Here is a 16,123-nt window from a genome sequence, read left to right as displayed (position 1 = left end):
TTTGTGTTATCCTATTTGTTTTAAGCTCCAGGGCATGTAGGGCAGAAGCAAGTTTCGAAGATGCAAGGGTCAGCAGGCCCTTTATCCAAGCATCTCAGAGATCTCCCAACCCCTGATTAAAGTTGTATATCTCAGAGAAGAATCCAACCATGACCCCATTGTCGTCATTCCCATTTTAATGACAGGGAAGCCAAGGTCTGGCAGGCTCCCTAGCAATGTGCTTGCAGGGTCACGTGCTTTAGTAAAACTTGCCGAAGTAAGGTATTTAAACCTCACTCTGTTAAAACCATCATCCCCTTCCATTCTGACTTCCCCTTGTCTCAGATAATGTTGGAGTGAGTGTGAGCATTTTGGGGATTTGGCTAAGGGGAACTTGACATTGAGTGTGTGGGTTTAGTGGTTTTATTTCTGTTGTTTCCAGTCACTTTTGTGAAAAGTTATTACCAGCTGGTGAGGATTTCCAGGAAAACTTACCTAGCACACTGACGTGTGTTGTGACATCTGCCACCACTGACATGTCACCGTTGACATGAAAGTGCAGGGTCAGAGGTCATATCTTAATATATAAATATGAATGGTTTTACGGTGCCCAATATTACCAGTATGTAGTCGAGGAGAGGTATGAAATGTATACATCGAGCCAGCAGAAGCTTGTTTGTGAAAAGTATTATGGAGGTATGCCATTATGTAACTCACAGAAATAATGTTATTTTTCTGGGTTTTGCAACATTTGTGGCATTTGCCATTTGTTGAGGTTTCTTTTATCTTTCTGACCAAATTATCACCTTTTAACCTAATTTTATATTTGTGATTTTATAGTTCTTTTCTTAAACAAATCTCCCTAAATTGGGTAAGCCTCAGGAAGTACCCAGTCTGGATCTGCCCCTGCTCAGTTTTCTCTGTCTTTCACGATCACGGGATCCTCCTTGACTTTCGTTACTGCTGCTGCCAACTGGTGTTGTATATGGCAACCTAACAGAACAGCTTGGACTCCTGTTGGATCCAGATAAAACTTAATGTTTTCATTTATAAAATGAGAATAATAATAGAACCCCCCCCACACACACATAGTAATGAAGTCAAGTGAGAAAATACATGTAAAACTTTTAGCAGCCCAGTCTAGCAGAGGGTACGGTTAGTGCTACATCTGATATTTAGCTACTTCTCACGGATATAGTCAGACTCCCTGTTTATGATGGTATCTATTCTGATTTGATTAGTGCCCATGCCAAAAGGTGCAATCATTGTTAGCTACTGGTGGTATTAGTCCCTCTCCCCCACCAGCCCAAAGTATGTATATAGCAAGTGCTCCATTGTTGACAATCCAATCAAAAAATGAAAGTCACCATCTGAATGATGAAACAGAGGTTGGCTCCAAATTCAACAATGCCCTAGACCCAAGCAGTGACTCACAGCTAAGAAATTTCCTCATCTCGAAGGGTACTTACTTATTCCAATCCTTTTTAAAACTGTCGGGTTTTTTTTTCTTGACATATTTAAGTGTTGGAAATTGGAAAATCCACAAAGCACAAAAAAAGAAATGAACTGCTATTATAATTATACACAAATACATGTGATGTTACAATTACATATTTAATACATAGTATGCTTTGAAATATACTTTTAAAAAGCTTTCTTTGCATTTTCCTCATACTTTAAATATCTTTAACTACATCATTTTTAATGACTGCATAACATTCCTCATCAGGAAGTGGGGATAATTAAAGGTACCTATCTCAAAGGCTTATGCCATGAGCACTGACAAGAGTTATGTCATGTGAAGCTACCTGGCATGTAAAAAGCTCAATAAACTTAGATCTTCCTCAGGATGGATTGATCTAACCAATCTTCTTTTGTTGAGCATTGGAGTAATTTCCATTATTTTTCTAGGGTGAATATTAATCTTTGCTCATATCTTCAGTCATTTCCTTAGTAAAGTTCAGGATTGCTGGATATGCACATTTTTCAATTTCCGACTGTGCAGTTAGGAGAACAGAGAGGGAAAAGGGCTAGCCGGAGCTCACACAGCGGGCCTGCAAAGGCGAACTGGAGACTAGCTGGGGACCCTAAATGGTGCCTTATCCTGTTGGGGACCAGGAGAAAGTCCTGGTCAAGGGAAAAAACTAAGTTCCTGAGCTGCAGCGGCGCGGGAAGAACAGGCCAGCGGGGCTGGGTTGGGTTGTGGGGGGAGGAGAAGCCAGGGGGGTGGCTTGGGGGCTGAACTGGGCTGCGGAGGCCGGGCGCTCACTTGCAGGGCCAAAGCTAAGCGGTTGCCTGGCAACCCGGGCGGCGCGGCGTTCGAACGGAAGCGACCAACCAATCAGGATGTCCGGGGCAAACCATTCCGGCGACGGGGTGGGGGGAAGCGGCAAGCTCACTTCCCCTTCCTCTGTGCCCCCGGGACCTCCGCTCTGGTGAGGGCCTTGGGATAGTCAGGTGCCCGGGTTCATTTCGGGTGCGCACAGCAGCTCCGAAGAGGCCTTTGCGGGTCCCCAGCTCCGCCGAGCCGCTTTGGCCGCGGCCATTCCCAGCCCGGGTCGGAGCTGTCAGCCTCTCCGAGACCCGCGAGGGAGGAGCCAGGACTTGCCTAGCTACCGCTCCAGGTGAGGGGGCGGGTGGTCTGGCGCCCGAGCCCAGGTCTGGGGGTGCTCAGTTCACCGTGCGCCTTTTGTAGGCGTCCTCTCCGCGTCATACGTGCGGGGAGGCGGCGGAACCCCATTTTACGGAGGAGAACGCTGAGGGGCAGAGAGTGAAGTGTTCTAGCCCAGCGAGGTCGGCTGGAGAATCCAGTTCAGGTCTTTCTGCTCCACCTCGAAGTCTCCAGTCTGGGTAGGTCTGTATTTGTCTTTAGAGGCCCAGATGAGCAACTGGTGGTCAGCTTGTCAGCCTCTTAGCCACAAGACTGCTAAGCCCGGGAGCCCTGGCTGGATCATTTCCCTCCGGCTCCGCTCCCGCACCGTCCCCTGAGTGCCCCTTCTGGGTAGCCGGCTTCCCTTCTCCAGAACGCCAGAGGTTGGACTCAGGGCTCGTTTTGGGGGTCCTTCTGCCCACGGGGTCCTGAATCTCAGTGCTGTCTCTCTCAGAGGGCTCTTCGGGGTGGGGGAGCGGGGTGGGGGTGGGGGGTCCTGCTGTACTGACATTTCTGGGCTAGATGCTGGGTGGGCAGCAGGTGCTCTGGCCCTGGGGCCGCTGTTCGATTCTTCTGATCTAGAATTCTCCAGATTCTGGGAATCCGCCCCAGGGTGGGAGAATGGGTAGAGGCAGCCACTCAACCTGAAGCCACTAATCCCCGAGACTTTGGAGTTGAGGAAGGGGCAGAGACCCCTCCGGCTGGAGCATCTGACCTAGACCAGGCCCTGCCTCCTGGGGGTACTCTGGGAACTCAGAAAGAAAATCAGTCTTTCATTTATTCTTTCAACAAATATGTATTGACTTCCCATGCCCTGCCATCCCCCTTGTCTCTTTTGTTTCTCTCAGTGGCATTTACCCCTCCAATGATGTCCTATGTATTTAACTTATTTAGGGAGTTGATTTTCTTCCTCCACTGGAATGTGATAGGGGGAGGGGCTCAGGTGAGGCCCTTGCCTCCAGGGCAAAATTGAAGGGTTCCAAAACCTCTAATCAAGATAACTAAAGCTAACAGTCATTAGTATTTTTTTTAATTATTTTTTTTAAAGATTTTTATTTATTTATTTGACAGAGAGAGATCACAAGTAGGCAGAGAGGCAGGCAGAGAGGCAGGCAGAGAGAGAGGGAAGCAGGCTCCCTGCTGAGCAGAGAGCCCGATTCGGGACTCCATCCTAGGACCCTGAGATCATGATCTGAGCCGAAAGCAGCGGCTTAACCCACTGAGCCACCCAGGCGCCCCAGTTATTAGTATTTTTTTAAAGATTTATTTTAGAGAGAGAGAGAAACAGGGATAGAGAATGTGTGAGCAGGGAGAGGGGCAGAAGGAGAGGGGAGCCCAACCCCCAGGGAAGGGGGCTCAGATCCCAGGACCCTGAGATCATGACCTGAGCGGGAACCAAGACGCTGTCACTCAACCGACCGAGTCACCCGGACAATTAACAGTTCTTGACTATTTGCTGTGTTTTCTGCTGGTGGAGATCAACTCGCATGGCCTCTGTAAAACACAGTACTACGTCTCTCTCACAATCACAAGCACATCCCAGCCCCACTGACCCACTTCTTGGCAACACAAGGTGCAGTGATGCCCCAGGGTGTTTTGTCATGGGGGGTGTCTGGATGCACACTGGGTGGTCACCAGCAGGGGCTGAAGGCTCTTTATGGGCTAATGTGCCCCCACATATATTAGGGAACAACCTATATGATTAAGTACATCAATAACATATTAGAATTAGTAATATATTAACATTATTAAAACATGTATGGTTGAGTAAAAAGAACAAGGTGAAAACAGTACACACAGCGTGTTGCCATATGTGTAAAAAAATAGAAAGAATATATGCCCATTATTGCTTGTATCTACAAAAAATCTCCCTGGAAGGATGCGTGATTGTCTGGTTACAGTGGTGCCTGCAGGCTGGGGACTAAGTGGGAAGGAGTTTATTTTTATTTCATCCTCTTTATAGTTTTTGAATTTTGAGTCACGGGCATATAGCACCTTGTTAAAAAAATCATATATATAATAATATATAAATATATAAACTATATATATGATATATATATTATAAAAATCATCACAGATTATATATTTAATCATAAGACCACTGTCCTGTCTGTGATCTGTCCTTGACTTGCTGTGTGACTTTGGGCAAGTTTCTTCACATCTCTGGGGCCAAGATAAGATGGTGAGCTCAGGCCTGGGCGGAGGGCAGTCCAGGGCAGGAAGTCGACTCTGCCCCAACCTCCACCTTCCCCATCCTTGTGAGCTGGGCCCTTCCCTGCGGTGTTGCATGTGGTTTCTCTGTGTCCCACTGCAAGTCCCTTTGTCTTCATTTTGCAACTTCAGGTACAAACCGAGGCACAGATAAACGAGTTGGTGGAGTTGGACTGTCCGTCGGCCGACAGGAGATCAGCCCGCTGAGATACAGTGTTCGAGGGTGCCCTGGGCAAGGTTGACTGCAGGCAGGCCAGGGCATGAGTGTCTGGGGAGACTCCAGAAATAGCACGGGGCCTGGCGTGGGCCTGGAGGATGCCCCGCTGGGTGTCTCTGACCCGGACAGCTGGGCTGAAATCGAGCTGGCCTGCCCTATTGGCTGGACCCTCCCTGTTGCCTGGAGCCTTCCTGATCCTCCTCCAGGGCAGGTGAGGGCCTCCCTGTCTCCACCCAAGTCATGGCCTGGCTTCTGCTGAACAGAAAGAAGCAGCAGGTGGAAGGAAGGGGTTGGGGTGGGAGATTGCAGAATGTCATGAAAATTCTAAACATCGAAACCACGCCTCTCGCCCCCTCCGTGAAAAATAATCACTAACACCCCCTGGGCACTTACTGTGTGCCAAGTCCTTTCTAAGCATGCGTGCACTTAATTCCCCCCATTCTATGATGTCAGGTAGTTACCGCTGCTTTTTTTCACACCCTACGAAGGGAAACTGAATGCAAGAGAGGTTTAGTAACTTGGACCAGGTCAGAGCAGGAATGTGGATCTGGGGGTTCTGGCTCCAGTCTGTGGACTCTCCTTTTCTTTTTTTTGGAAAAATATGTAGAACATAAAACTGAGCATTTTAACCACGTGTAAGGTACAGTTCAGCGGCATGAAGGAAGTTCACACCGTGCCCAGACCTTACCACCATCTACCTCCAGAACTTCTTCATGTTCCTAAATGGAAACTCTGTACCCATTAAACACCAGCTCCCCATTTTTCTCAACCCCACAGTACCTGGAAAGCACCTTTCTACTTTCTGTCTCTATGGATTTGACCACTCTCGGTACCTCAGGGAAGTGAAATCATACAATATTTGCCCTTTTTTTCTTCAATATTTGTCCTTCTGGGCCTGACTTATTTCACTTGGTATAATGCTTTCGAGGTTCACCCATGTTGTAGCAGGTGTCAGAAGCTCCTTGCTTATACCGGCTAAATAATAGTTCATCGTATGCTCATCTGTCCATGGACACTTGGTTGCCTCTAACCGCCATGCTGTTTCCACCATGGCCACGCCATCTTATATCCCACCGACAGGGCACAAGGGTTCCAATTTCTATGATATCCTCACCAACACTTGGTATTTTCTGTGGTTGTGGGGTTTTTTGGTTTTGTTTTGTTTTCTGCTTGCTTGCTTGTTGTGGTATTGGTCATCTTGATGGATGTGACATGTTGTCTCACTGTGGTTTGGATTTACATGTCCCTAATGATGTATCATGCTAAACATCTTTCCATGTGCCTATTGGCCATCTGTACACTTTGTTTAAAGAAACGTCTGTGGAAGTGGTCTTGTGTGCATAGATTTATAAGCTCTGAGAGAACTGGGTCAACATTCTGGATGGTGAAGTCCTCACCCAGGAGCTGGGCACCGCAGAGTCCTATTTTGGTGGTGTTTGTCACGCCCAGGCTGGGAGACAGGCACTGTTACAAGTCCCGTTTTATGGCTGGGGAAACTAAGGCCTTGGAAAGTTGATTGTCTTGCCCAAGGTCTCGTAGCTAATCACAGATGGAGCTGGGATTTGAACCCTAATGGGCTGGTTCCAGAGTCCATGCTTCAGAGGCGGCTTTGGGAGTGGAGTGGGGGAAAGGCATTGTAGGAGCAGATACGTGTGTGCAAAGGTTTGGATGTGATGTCTCCAAAGAAAGAATACAGCTCATCTAGAAGTGGCCAGGGCCCAGCTTGGATGGGGGTGACTTGAGACTGGAGGGGAGTGTGGAGAGAAATGGGGGAACACCTTTAATGGGACTGGGAGTTGGCAAGAGGCTTGGTGCTAAAGGGCCTTGGTCTTTGAAGTGGCCTGGGTTCCAGGCCTGCCACTTAATCAGCAGTGTGCCCAGCACACACCTGTGTTCTTGGTCCCTGGAGGATGAAAATACAGAAATAGGAAACGAGCAACTGATAAGTGAAGACCTAAAATGACAGGGTGGGATGAATGTGTGGAAGGAAACAACCAGGTGAGAGAGTTGGCGGGAGTCTCAGGGTAGTCAGGGAGGCCTCTCTGAGGAGGTGAGACCTGAAGGAGGTGAGCTAAGAGGTTCTAAGCAGAGAACAGATAGTATAAAGGCCCTGAGGCAGAAAAGACCTTGGCATGTTCAGGAACAGCAGGGAGGGCTACGTGGCCGGCACAGAAAAGGCTGGAGATGAGTGGGGAGTGGAGGGCAGGGACTGGATCCTGGAAGGCCTGAGATCCAAGTGGAGAGTTTCAGTTTTATTCTAAGGTGATGTAGAGCCATAAGAGATCTAATTTCTGTTGGGAAAATATTGCCATCTTGCCCCATTTTAGAGTTGAGGAATCTGAGTCCCCGGCCCACAGCCAGGAATGCTTCCTAAGGTGGCTTCTCCCTCTGGGGCCCAGAGAGGGAGGCTATAGCATCTTTTGGTGAGTGGTTGAAGCCCAACACTGAAGTGTCTGTCTCCTCCACTTCCTTCCACTCCCCCAAACATGCTCCTGGGTTTGGATCCTGGCTCTGCCATTTACCAGCTATGTGACCTCTGGCAAGTGGCCACACCTCTCTGTGCCTCAGTTTTCTCAGCTGTAAAATGAGTGTAGCAGGAGTACCTCAGGGTGAGTGTGGGGATTCGATGAGTCAATGTATATAAAGAGCTTAGAACAGAGCCAGGTACAGAGAAAGCAGAAAATTTCTTCCCTATTAGGAACATATTATTGTTTCTTTGCTGTTAGTACTATTATTGCCTAACTGAGCCCCCCCCCCCCCCCATTTCATCTCTTTCCCATTGTTGCCTCAGTAGAGGGCCAGGCAGGGACCCAGTAGGACATTGTGGGGAATGACGGTTTTGAGGCTCGCCTCCCTCATTCCCCTAAAATCAGGCTCCAGGGCCTGGAGGAGGCCTCAGAGCTGACTCACTCCCAGGGGGAGGAGAGTTGTTCTCTGAGTCACTTCCCGTCCCCTCACAGCCCTCCACCCCAATCCGGGTGCAGTCCCCACTGGCACAGACATGGAACTGGGCCCTCTTTTGCTTCCCCAGGACTCGGGCAGGAGGCTGGTGGGCCCTGCCTTCTCTGGGCCTCAGGATCCCCATGCAAACTGGCCCAATCAAGTGTGCCACCTGAAGTGACATGATAGGGCTTCCTTTGGCAGAGGAGACAGTCTTGGCCCTCCCAAGGATTCCTTGAGTATTGCAGTCTTCTCATCTGTAAAATGGGTATTAAAGAGTTCCTCCCTGTGCAGGTGGTGGTGGTTGGGGGAGTGGGAGGATGTCCAGAGACTTACAGAATTACAGTGCCTGGAACTCCAAAATTCTGGTTATTCTTATTCCTCTCGCCGTTGTTACTAATGTTCACAGCTTGCAGAGTTTTTGTCAGCCCTCTCAGACCGTAAGAACTCACACTGACCTGGCCTGGAGGGTGAGACTCCCCTCACTTGGCAAAATGGAGAACCAGAGGGTTCTCCATTATTATTATTATTATTCTTTCTTTCTTTTTTTTTTTTTTTTTACCTGCTCACGGACACACAGGTAGAAAGGGGAGGCACAAAGGCTTAGTCTAGAGGGAAAGTGCCCAGGTCAAACTCCTCAGGGTGACTTTGGGCCAACTGGCTCAGCCTGTCCCAGCCTCAGTATTCCATTAGTCAAATGCGGATAATAATAGAGTTCACCTCACAGGGGTTGTTGAGAAGATTAAAATGGGTTAATTAATACCAGGAACAGCACTTTCTCGTGCCTGGCACAGTCAACATTATCGCGGGCACTGAGGCTGTGGGGGAGGGGGCCTCACTTTTGCCCATCTCCAAGATGGGTGCCATTGCCCGTGTCAGAGGTGCGGCTGCGGCCAGTGTGGCTGTTGGGGGGCGCGGCCCCGGCTCGCGGGAGAGCTCCTTGGGGGTAGAACTGGGTCTCTGCGCCGAGCTGAGCCCACTGCCGGGGCGCCCGGGCTCAGGTTCCCGCCCCTGCCTGCCTTTCGTTCTTGCCCTCCGGGTGATACCCGGGCCGGCGGGTTCACCTGCTGGGGACCGGCCGCCGGAAGTTGCGCAAACGCGTGTTACCTGAGCGCCAGGTGGACCGGGCCGGAGGAGCGCTCCGTAGCCGAGCGCGCGCAGCCAGGTATGTGCGGGCGGGTGGCGCCGGGCCAGGGTCGGGGGGCTGCCCGGCCGCCCCCAGCCTTCTCGGGGAGGCGAAGGGCGGGGCAGGGTCTCACCTTCCTGCCTGGGCGAGACCGCAGGAATCCTGCCGTCAGCCCCCCGGCTTAAGAGCCAGGACGACCCGGGCTCAGAGAGGGGGTGGCGAGCGGCCAGGGTCACACAGCGCGCTGACGGGCTCGCGGCCTCCTCCGCCTCTGGGAGTCTCCAAGTTTGTCCCGAAGTGGGGCAGGGTAGAAGCCAGACCGAGGATCTGAGCTCTCTCAACCCTTCAGGCTGACTCCAGGGAAGCAGGTGGGAAGGGGGTATGGTGACAAAGAGAAGGGCTCATGGTTGGCGCTCTGGGGGCCCTTTGTGGGTAGCATTTGAAATACGTGGGGGGGGGGGGCGTTGGCGATGAGAGGCGGCCACAGAGAGATCGAGGGGACTGGGGACTGGGACCCAGGCTTTAACTCACGGGAGCCACCACATCTCTGTTTGCCCACCTTTGAAATGGGGCTTAGCAGATCAGTGTAGGATTAGCCTCTATCACGTGCCTCCTTTGTCTGTGACTCCGGCTCCGACTGGCTGAGCATGCTTAGAGACCCCTGCTGGGCTGGAGTTTGGGGGGAGGTGGGCGGAGAGCGCATTAGGTCTTCAGAGTCATCAGAAAAACCAAGAGCCAGTTCTTGGAGCGCAGCCTTTTTGCCGGGTGCTGGGAAGGTCATCGACCTGGTTTATCTCTCCATCCTCTCCAAGACCTGGAGGCTCAGATCTATTTTTAACCATATTCCAGATAAGGCACCCGGGTGTGTAAGAGGCACAGCTGCTGGAGCAAGGGCGCACTGCGGGCAGGTGGGCGAGCTGGCCAGCGGCCCCCAAGCGGGGTTTGGCTTCTTGCGTATGTCCGGCTGCAGGGGGAGCCCCTGCGGCCAGCAGGTCGGTTCGAGGGTGCGAGGTTTCTGCCCTGGCCCTGCCCATCTGACCTTCTTCCTTCTGTTTCCCCGGATGGTGCCCGGGAGGGAATTGCCGTGGCCAACGAGTTGGACTGGTTTGGTAGGTGGCGGCCACGGGGGTGGGGCAGAGTCTAGTTGCCCCGACAGGGCTCAGCAAGGCTGCCTTTCCTGTTAGACCCTTCCCTCCTGAGGTCTCCTGTTGGGGGGGGGGGTGTTGCTGGAGGGCGGCAGCCTTACCTTCCCACTTACTCCATCCCTCCTACCTTGCAGCTCTGGCTCTAGGCCAATAGCCCCCAGGGTTCTAGTAACTTGACATTGCTACCACTGCAGAGGTCTTAAACTGGGGACTAGATCTGTGTGGGGAGAGCAAATCTGTTTGCAGACATGTTTGTTTGCTCCATGCTCTATGCATGTTTTAAAAATTATTATTGGATTTGCTGAGATTTAAGAATCTGGAGTGTTTGTGCACATCCGGATTTCCAGCCTCCTAGCACAATCCATACCTACCACCTTGGACCCATATATCTGCAGTGGGTTGGATGTGTCCCTCTGTGGTTTATCCAAGGTCTTCCCATTCATGTTTCATCTCCATGGACACTCCAATTCAGTTACAATTTATTGAATACCTGTTATGTGTCGAAAGCAATGTCCCAAAACAGATTCAGTGAGCAAAACAGACAAGCCCCCTGCCTTCATGGAGCCAATACTTTAGGGGAATGGGAAGAACAAAGAGTAAAGTGACAAGAATGTCACAGATGAGTGCTTAGGCTTCATAGGAATTTGTGTCTTATTTATCGGCCCTGGGACCTAGGATGGTTGCTTCTCTAGTCTCAGTTTCTCCCAACTGTAAAATGAGATGACAATGACCCTTCTCACAGGCTGTTGGAGGATTCCAGGAGAGGATGGTGTCGAATGGCTAGCACACAGTAGGGATCCCTGCCTTCCCACCCCAGTCCAGACCCTCCTCCTGTCATTCTGGGTGACCACATGAGGCTGTCTACTACAGGTTTCTGCCATGGATGGAAATCTCTTATCTGCAGTCTGCTCTGTTGACCAGTATAGAGGCTGTTGAGCACTTGAGATGTGGCTAGTGTGATGGAGGAACTGGAAGTGTAAGATTTTATTTGATTTAAAGCTAAGGTGAATAGTCATATGTGGCTAGTAGCCATTGAATTAGACAACACAGGTGTAGATGACATGTCCTTTGGGGGATTACCTAGGAAAAGTCTTCCTCTTTCATTTTACAGATGAGAAGTTTCAGGACTTGGTCTATGGGTTTTCTTCTGGCCCATCTCTGGGAGAGTTGGTGAGGGGCACTGTGGCTCCAGCCCTTTCTTGGAAAAAGGATCAGGGCTGGTCTGATGCCTGGGGCACCAGGCCTTGATGCTTAGTTGATCGTGTGGACACTTGAGCATGAGCAGGTCGGTGTGGGGCCCCTTGCCTCTGGGTGCCCATCCTCTGGCCGCTGGCAGAATCAGGGTCTGCTGGATGCTCTCAAGCAGGGTTGTGTGATTGTGGGCTTTTCTGGCTTCTCTTGGAACAGCATAGCTCAGGTCCTGGCTGACATTTCTAGCTGACAGGCATCCTTGGATCACTGTGGGGCTGGCACTGAAGTCCCATCCTGGAAGCTGATCAGTGTCTGGACTTCGCTTGGGTGGGGGGTGGAGATTTTCTACACTCCTCCTCCATCAGCTCTACTGCTGTGCCTGGGGCTTGACATGTCTAGACAGGTGAATAGCACCGGGCAGCTTCCTGGCTGGGTAGGTAAGGGTGGGAAGTGGTACCAGGTTCCCTGGGGGCAGTTTAGGCAGCGTGTGGGTTGGAGCCCTTTCTCTGGGTCACCAGGTGCACCAGCACCTCCCTGCTTGGAGGAAAGGGGCCAGAGCCACCAACTTGGGGGGTTAGCTTAATCAAGTTGGTTGAGCTCCCTATCTGCAAAATAGAGCTGTTAAGGGGACCTATTGAGGTTAAGCTGGCTGGTGCCCAGTATACGGCCTGGAGCCCACTTTGCTTCCTTTAAAGCATGCCTTGCCCTGTCTTTTCTGCCCAGTCCGCTCAGGTCTTTCTTCTTTGGTACTTCTCGTTTTCTCTATGCCTCAGCTGGGCCTCGTCCTCTGGGAAGGAGGCGGGGGTGTGGGTGGAGTCACAGGCCCCTCAGTGGGGTTTTCTGTCTGCTGATTGGCTCTCTGTGAACGAGGGGGCGTGGCCATTACCTTTAAATAGGGAAGGCGTCCTCAGCCCCTTTCAGTCTTGGCTGAGCCTTTGTTTGAGTGTGCTCAGCTTTTTTCTTTCTTCCCTTGTAGCAGTTGCCAGCATCCAGCTGCCTACTTTCTGGATCTGTCTCCGCATTTCTCCGGTCTCCTCAGACCAAAGCCCTTGGGGTATGTAACAGCCATGCCGGTGGACACACTGACTCCGGGATCCCGGGACACATCTGCCCTACCTTTCCGCTTGCGGACCAAAGTGCCTGGCTACCTGCTCCGAAGGCCAGCAGATGGTGGAGCCCGGAAACCTAGTGCTGTGGAGCGCCTGGAGGCTGACAAGGCCAAGTACGTCAAGAGCCTGCATGTGGCCAACACCCGCCAGGAACCTGTGCAGCCCCTGCTGTCCAAGCAGCCCCTCTTCAGCCCTGGGACTCGCCGCACCGTGCTCACACCTAGCCGCCGAGTACTGCCTGGCCCTGGCCGTCGGCCCCAGCTGGACCTGGACATCCTTAGCAGCCTCATCGACTTGTGTGATAGCCCTGCGTCCCCTGCCGAGGCCAGCCGTACTCCTGGACGGACAGAAGGAGCCCACCAGGCGCCCCCAGCCAACCCTCCACGCCCGCCACCCAGTACGGCCGCTGTCCGCCGAGTGGATGTCCGTCCTCTCCCCGCCTCCCCTGCCCGGCCCTGCCCATCACCAGGCACTGCCCCCGCCTCCAGCCCAGCCCGGCCCCCAGGTTTGCAGCGCTCCAAGTCCGATTTGAGTGAGCGCTTCTCCAGAGCAGCAGCTGACCTGGAGCGATTCTTTAACTTCTGTGGCCTGGACCCGGAGGAGGCACGGGGGTTGGGCGTGGCTCACCTGGCGAGGGCCAGCTCAGACATCGTCTCCCTGGCCGGGCCCAGTGCCGGGCCTGGCAGCTCGGAGGGGGACTGCTCCCGCCGCAGCTCTGCCACTGTTGAGGAGCGGTCCCGGGACCGTGTCCCCTATGGCGTGTCGGTGGTAGAGCGCAATGCACGAGTGATCAAGTGGCTGTACGGGTTGCGGCAGGCACGCGGTGCCCCCATCGTGGAGGGCTAGGCCTCCACTGAACTCCGCATTTGTACAGGACACATCCAGGAGAGGCAGCTGGGCTCTTGACCTCTTCTGCATCCATTCCCTGGCTTGGGACAGACCAGAGGCTGGGCGGTATCCGTCTGTCAAGGACTGACCCTCGAGAGGGTTGCCTGTTGACCCTCACTTGTAGGGGTTTTGACACAAGTCCTGCCTGGTTCTTCTCCTGGGTTTGGATTTGGGGCACTCAGCCTTCTCCACTGAGAGTGGGGGGCACTGTCCAGCAAGCAGTTCTGTTTCCTTCTTCCTTGGCCTCTAACCTTTGCTGACTTCCTCTTCCTTTCCCAGCGGGCCCTGGTTCCCTGGGAACTTGCTCAGGGTGGGGGCAGGGCCTTGGCCGCCTGGCCTAGGTGGGTAGACTACAGGAAGGACTGGTAGGAGTCTGTACTGCTCTGACTTCCCTCCCTTTGATTAATAAACACAAATGCTTGTTTTTCAAGGCCTGGGTCATCAGACTCTTCTTCTGTGTTCATAAGGGGAAGTGGAGGGAGACGTCTTGGGGTGGGGCCTTTAGAATTCCATAATTGTTCATCCTGGGATTTGGGGATGGGGGAGGGGCATGAGGTCAGTGGCTGACACAGCCTGAGACTTGAGATGTGAAAGGGGATTCTCATAACCCCTCTGGGTGGCCTGAGGGCCTCCTTCATAGGGTAGGAAACTGACTCTGGCTACAGAGTGAATCCAGATAGAGCCAGGACTGAGTTCTGTGTCAGGAAGGGGACCTGCAGGGGAAAAGCTGGTGGGTGCATGGGTCGTTCCCATCGCTGCCCAGGAAGCTCGGAGAGCACAGACCCTGATCTGGAGGTGCCACAGGCTATAGACTGGGGTTGGAAGCAGGGGGTCGACAGCACAAAACAGGTGGCCTTGCCTCCAACCTTGGGTGAGCTGGGATAAGCCAGTCTCCCTCTCTGGGCCTCAGGGGCTGGAGGAAGGGGAAAGACGGTTGGCACTGGGCTTTGAGGTCTCCGCTCCTCCCTGTTTCTCTCCAGGCAGGCTCCCTGCTGAGAGATGCCACCCTTGGCTGGCAGTACAGCTCGGGTTAGGGCTGGGCACACAAAGAGTGAAAGCCTGGGTGGCCTCTGCCCACCCCGAAGGTGGGAGTGGGGAAGGGCTGGGTGGTGCTTCCTCTCCTGCAGGCTGTGTTGGCTGCAGCACTCAGAAACAGGAAGCTCTAATGGGGGCCCTGGTGACAGGTTTGATGTAAGTTTTATTTTAAGCATAAAGAGGAGATTTCCTTTGGGCTGTTGACAAACATCCAGGTCAGCCCAGCTGTCTGTCTGTCTGTCTGTCAGACAGTGTAGTCAGGCCCCCAGGGGATTGGGTTGGGCCTTGGTGGTTCAGGGAAAGAAGGGGAAACTGGGTTATAGAGGAGAGTGGTGTTCAAGCTCATGAGAATGGAATTCACCCCCTCGTGATACAGATGGGGAGACTGAGGCACAGGGAGGGCTGTAATCTGCCCACAGGCACCCAGCAGGTCTGACAACACAAGAGTTGAGCCTCCTGGTCCCCAAGTTAAAGGAGTGATGGGGTCAGGAGAGATAATCGGCTCTGCGGAGGAGACGTCCTTTGCGGTGTCAAGGACCAGCTCCTTCTGGCAACCTGGCCAGAATTCTGTGCTAAGTAAGTGTTGCCCCTACACGTGAGCTGCCAGCACCCCAGAAACCCAAGGGGTTTCTTGGTTTGAGATCACAGGACTGGTGGGATGGGCTGGGAAACCCCACATTCCTGGAGGAGGTTGAGTCCTAGGTGCAGACCTTTCACACTCAACCTGTCACTGAATCTTCAAGGTGACCTTTGCAGGGTCTGTCTCAGAACAGGAGGGGTAGTGGCTATATATCACAGAAAGGGTCTGCACTCCAGCCTGGGGTCACACCCCCACAGTCAGGGGCACTCTGCCTCCCTGACTCTCCTCTGTTCCCTGTCCTGGGTCCTGGTAGCCTTTCCAACTGTCACTTTATTGAGCATCTGTTGGGTGCCCAGCAGTAAGACAGACATAGTTCCTGCTATGTCTGATGGAAGGGAAAGGGCAGCCAATCAGCAAACACGTGTTCGCATAACATGGAGCAGCATCTGCCCTAAGACCAGACCTGTTCCCAGGAGCTGGGCCCGGGGAAGTGAAGAAGGGCATTGAGAGGGTCTGCTGGGAAGAGAGCAGGAAGGGATTCTTGGAAGTGAAGAAGGTGTTTCCTGGTCCCTGGTTCCAGGAGGGCTTCCCTTCTGTTAGAATTCTGGAGTCCATTAGCCTTCCCTGCAGGGATCTGTAGCTGGGGGCTTCTGCCGGCCTTGGGGATCTACGGAAACAGCCCCTCTATTGTTCTGCCTGCAGTCAGAGTGTGAGGGGCGGTGAACAGTGAGGGCCAGCAGCTGCTGCCCCCTCCCCTGGGGCTGCCTGGCTTCCATAGCAGCACCCCAGGCCAGACTGGCCCCAGCTGCCCAGCCCCTAATTAGGCAGAGATGAGATCTGCTCCCAGATCTATTTCCCAGCAGCTAATTATATACACGTGGGCTTGGGAGCCCAGCAATCTGGCTGCTCATGCCTGTCATGAAGGTGTGATGGGCCCCTGGGAAAGGCACCTGTCCCCACCTGCCAGGCCTCAGTGTACCCTTTTGGCAGAGGATGGGACTTAGCCAGAGGGCCCTGTTCCTTTCCCTGGTGAAATGGTTCTGATTCTGCTA

At 52.8% G+C, this 16,123-nt stretch overlaps 1 protein-coding gene across 6 annotated transcripts; it reads left to right on the top strand.

Moving 5' to 3' along the window:
- The first annotated feature begins 2,403 nt into the window (after positions 1-2,403).
- FAM110A (family with sequence similarity 110 member A) lies at positions 2,404-13,886 on the top strand. Of its 6 annotated transcripts, none has more exons than XM_045981141.1 (2): positions 2,404-2,603; positions 12,439-13,886. In XM_045981141.1, the coding sequence occupies exon 2, from the start codon at positions 12,527-12,529 to the stop codon at positions 13,412-13,414; it is 888 nt and encodes a 295-aa protein (XP_045837097.1). In that variant the 5' UTR covers positions 2,404-2,603; positions 12,439-12,526; the 3' UTR covers positions 13,415-13,886. The 6 variants fall into 6 exon arrangements, with proteins under 6 accessions (XP_045837097.1, XP_045837092.1, XP_045837093.1 ...); XM_045981136.1 differs by having other exon boundaries at positions 12,436-13,886; XM_045981137.1 differs by lacking the exon at positions 2,404-2,603 and adding an exon at positions 2,628-2,829 and having other exon boundaries at positions 12,436-13,886.
- The last annotated feature ends 2,237 nt before the right edge of the window (positions 13,887-16,123 follow it).

This window comes from Meles meles, chromosome 16 (genome assembly GCF_922984935.1).
Source record: "Meles meles chromosome 16, mMelMel3.1 paternal haplotype, whole genome shotgun sequence".
Lineage (NCBI taxonomy): Eukaryota > Metazoa > Chordata > Mammalia > Carnivora > Mustelidae > Meles > Meles meles.
Note: the sequence above shows the minus strand (reverse complement) of the source record. Positions and strands in the feature narration are given on the sequence as shown.

Excerpts from the sequence above, each read along its gene's own strand:
- FAM110A (XM_045981141.1), top strand. The coding sequence starts at position 12,527 with ATGCCGGTGGACACACTGACTCCGGGATCCCGGGACACATCTGCCCTA.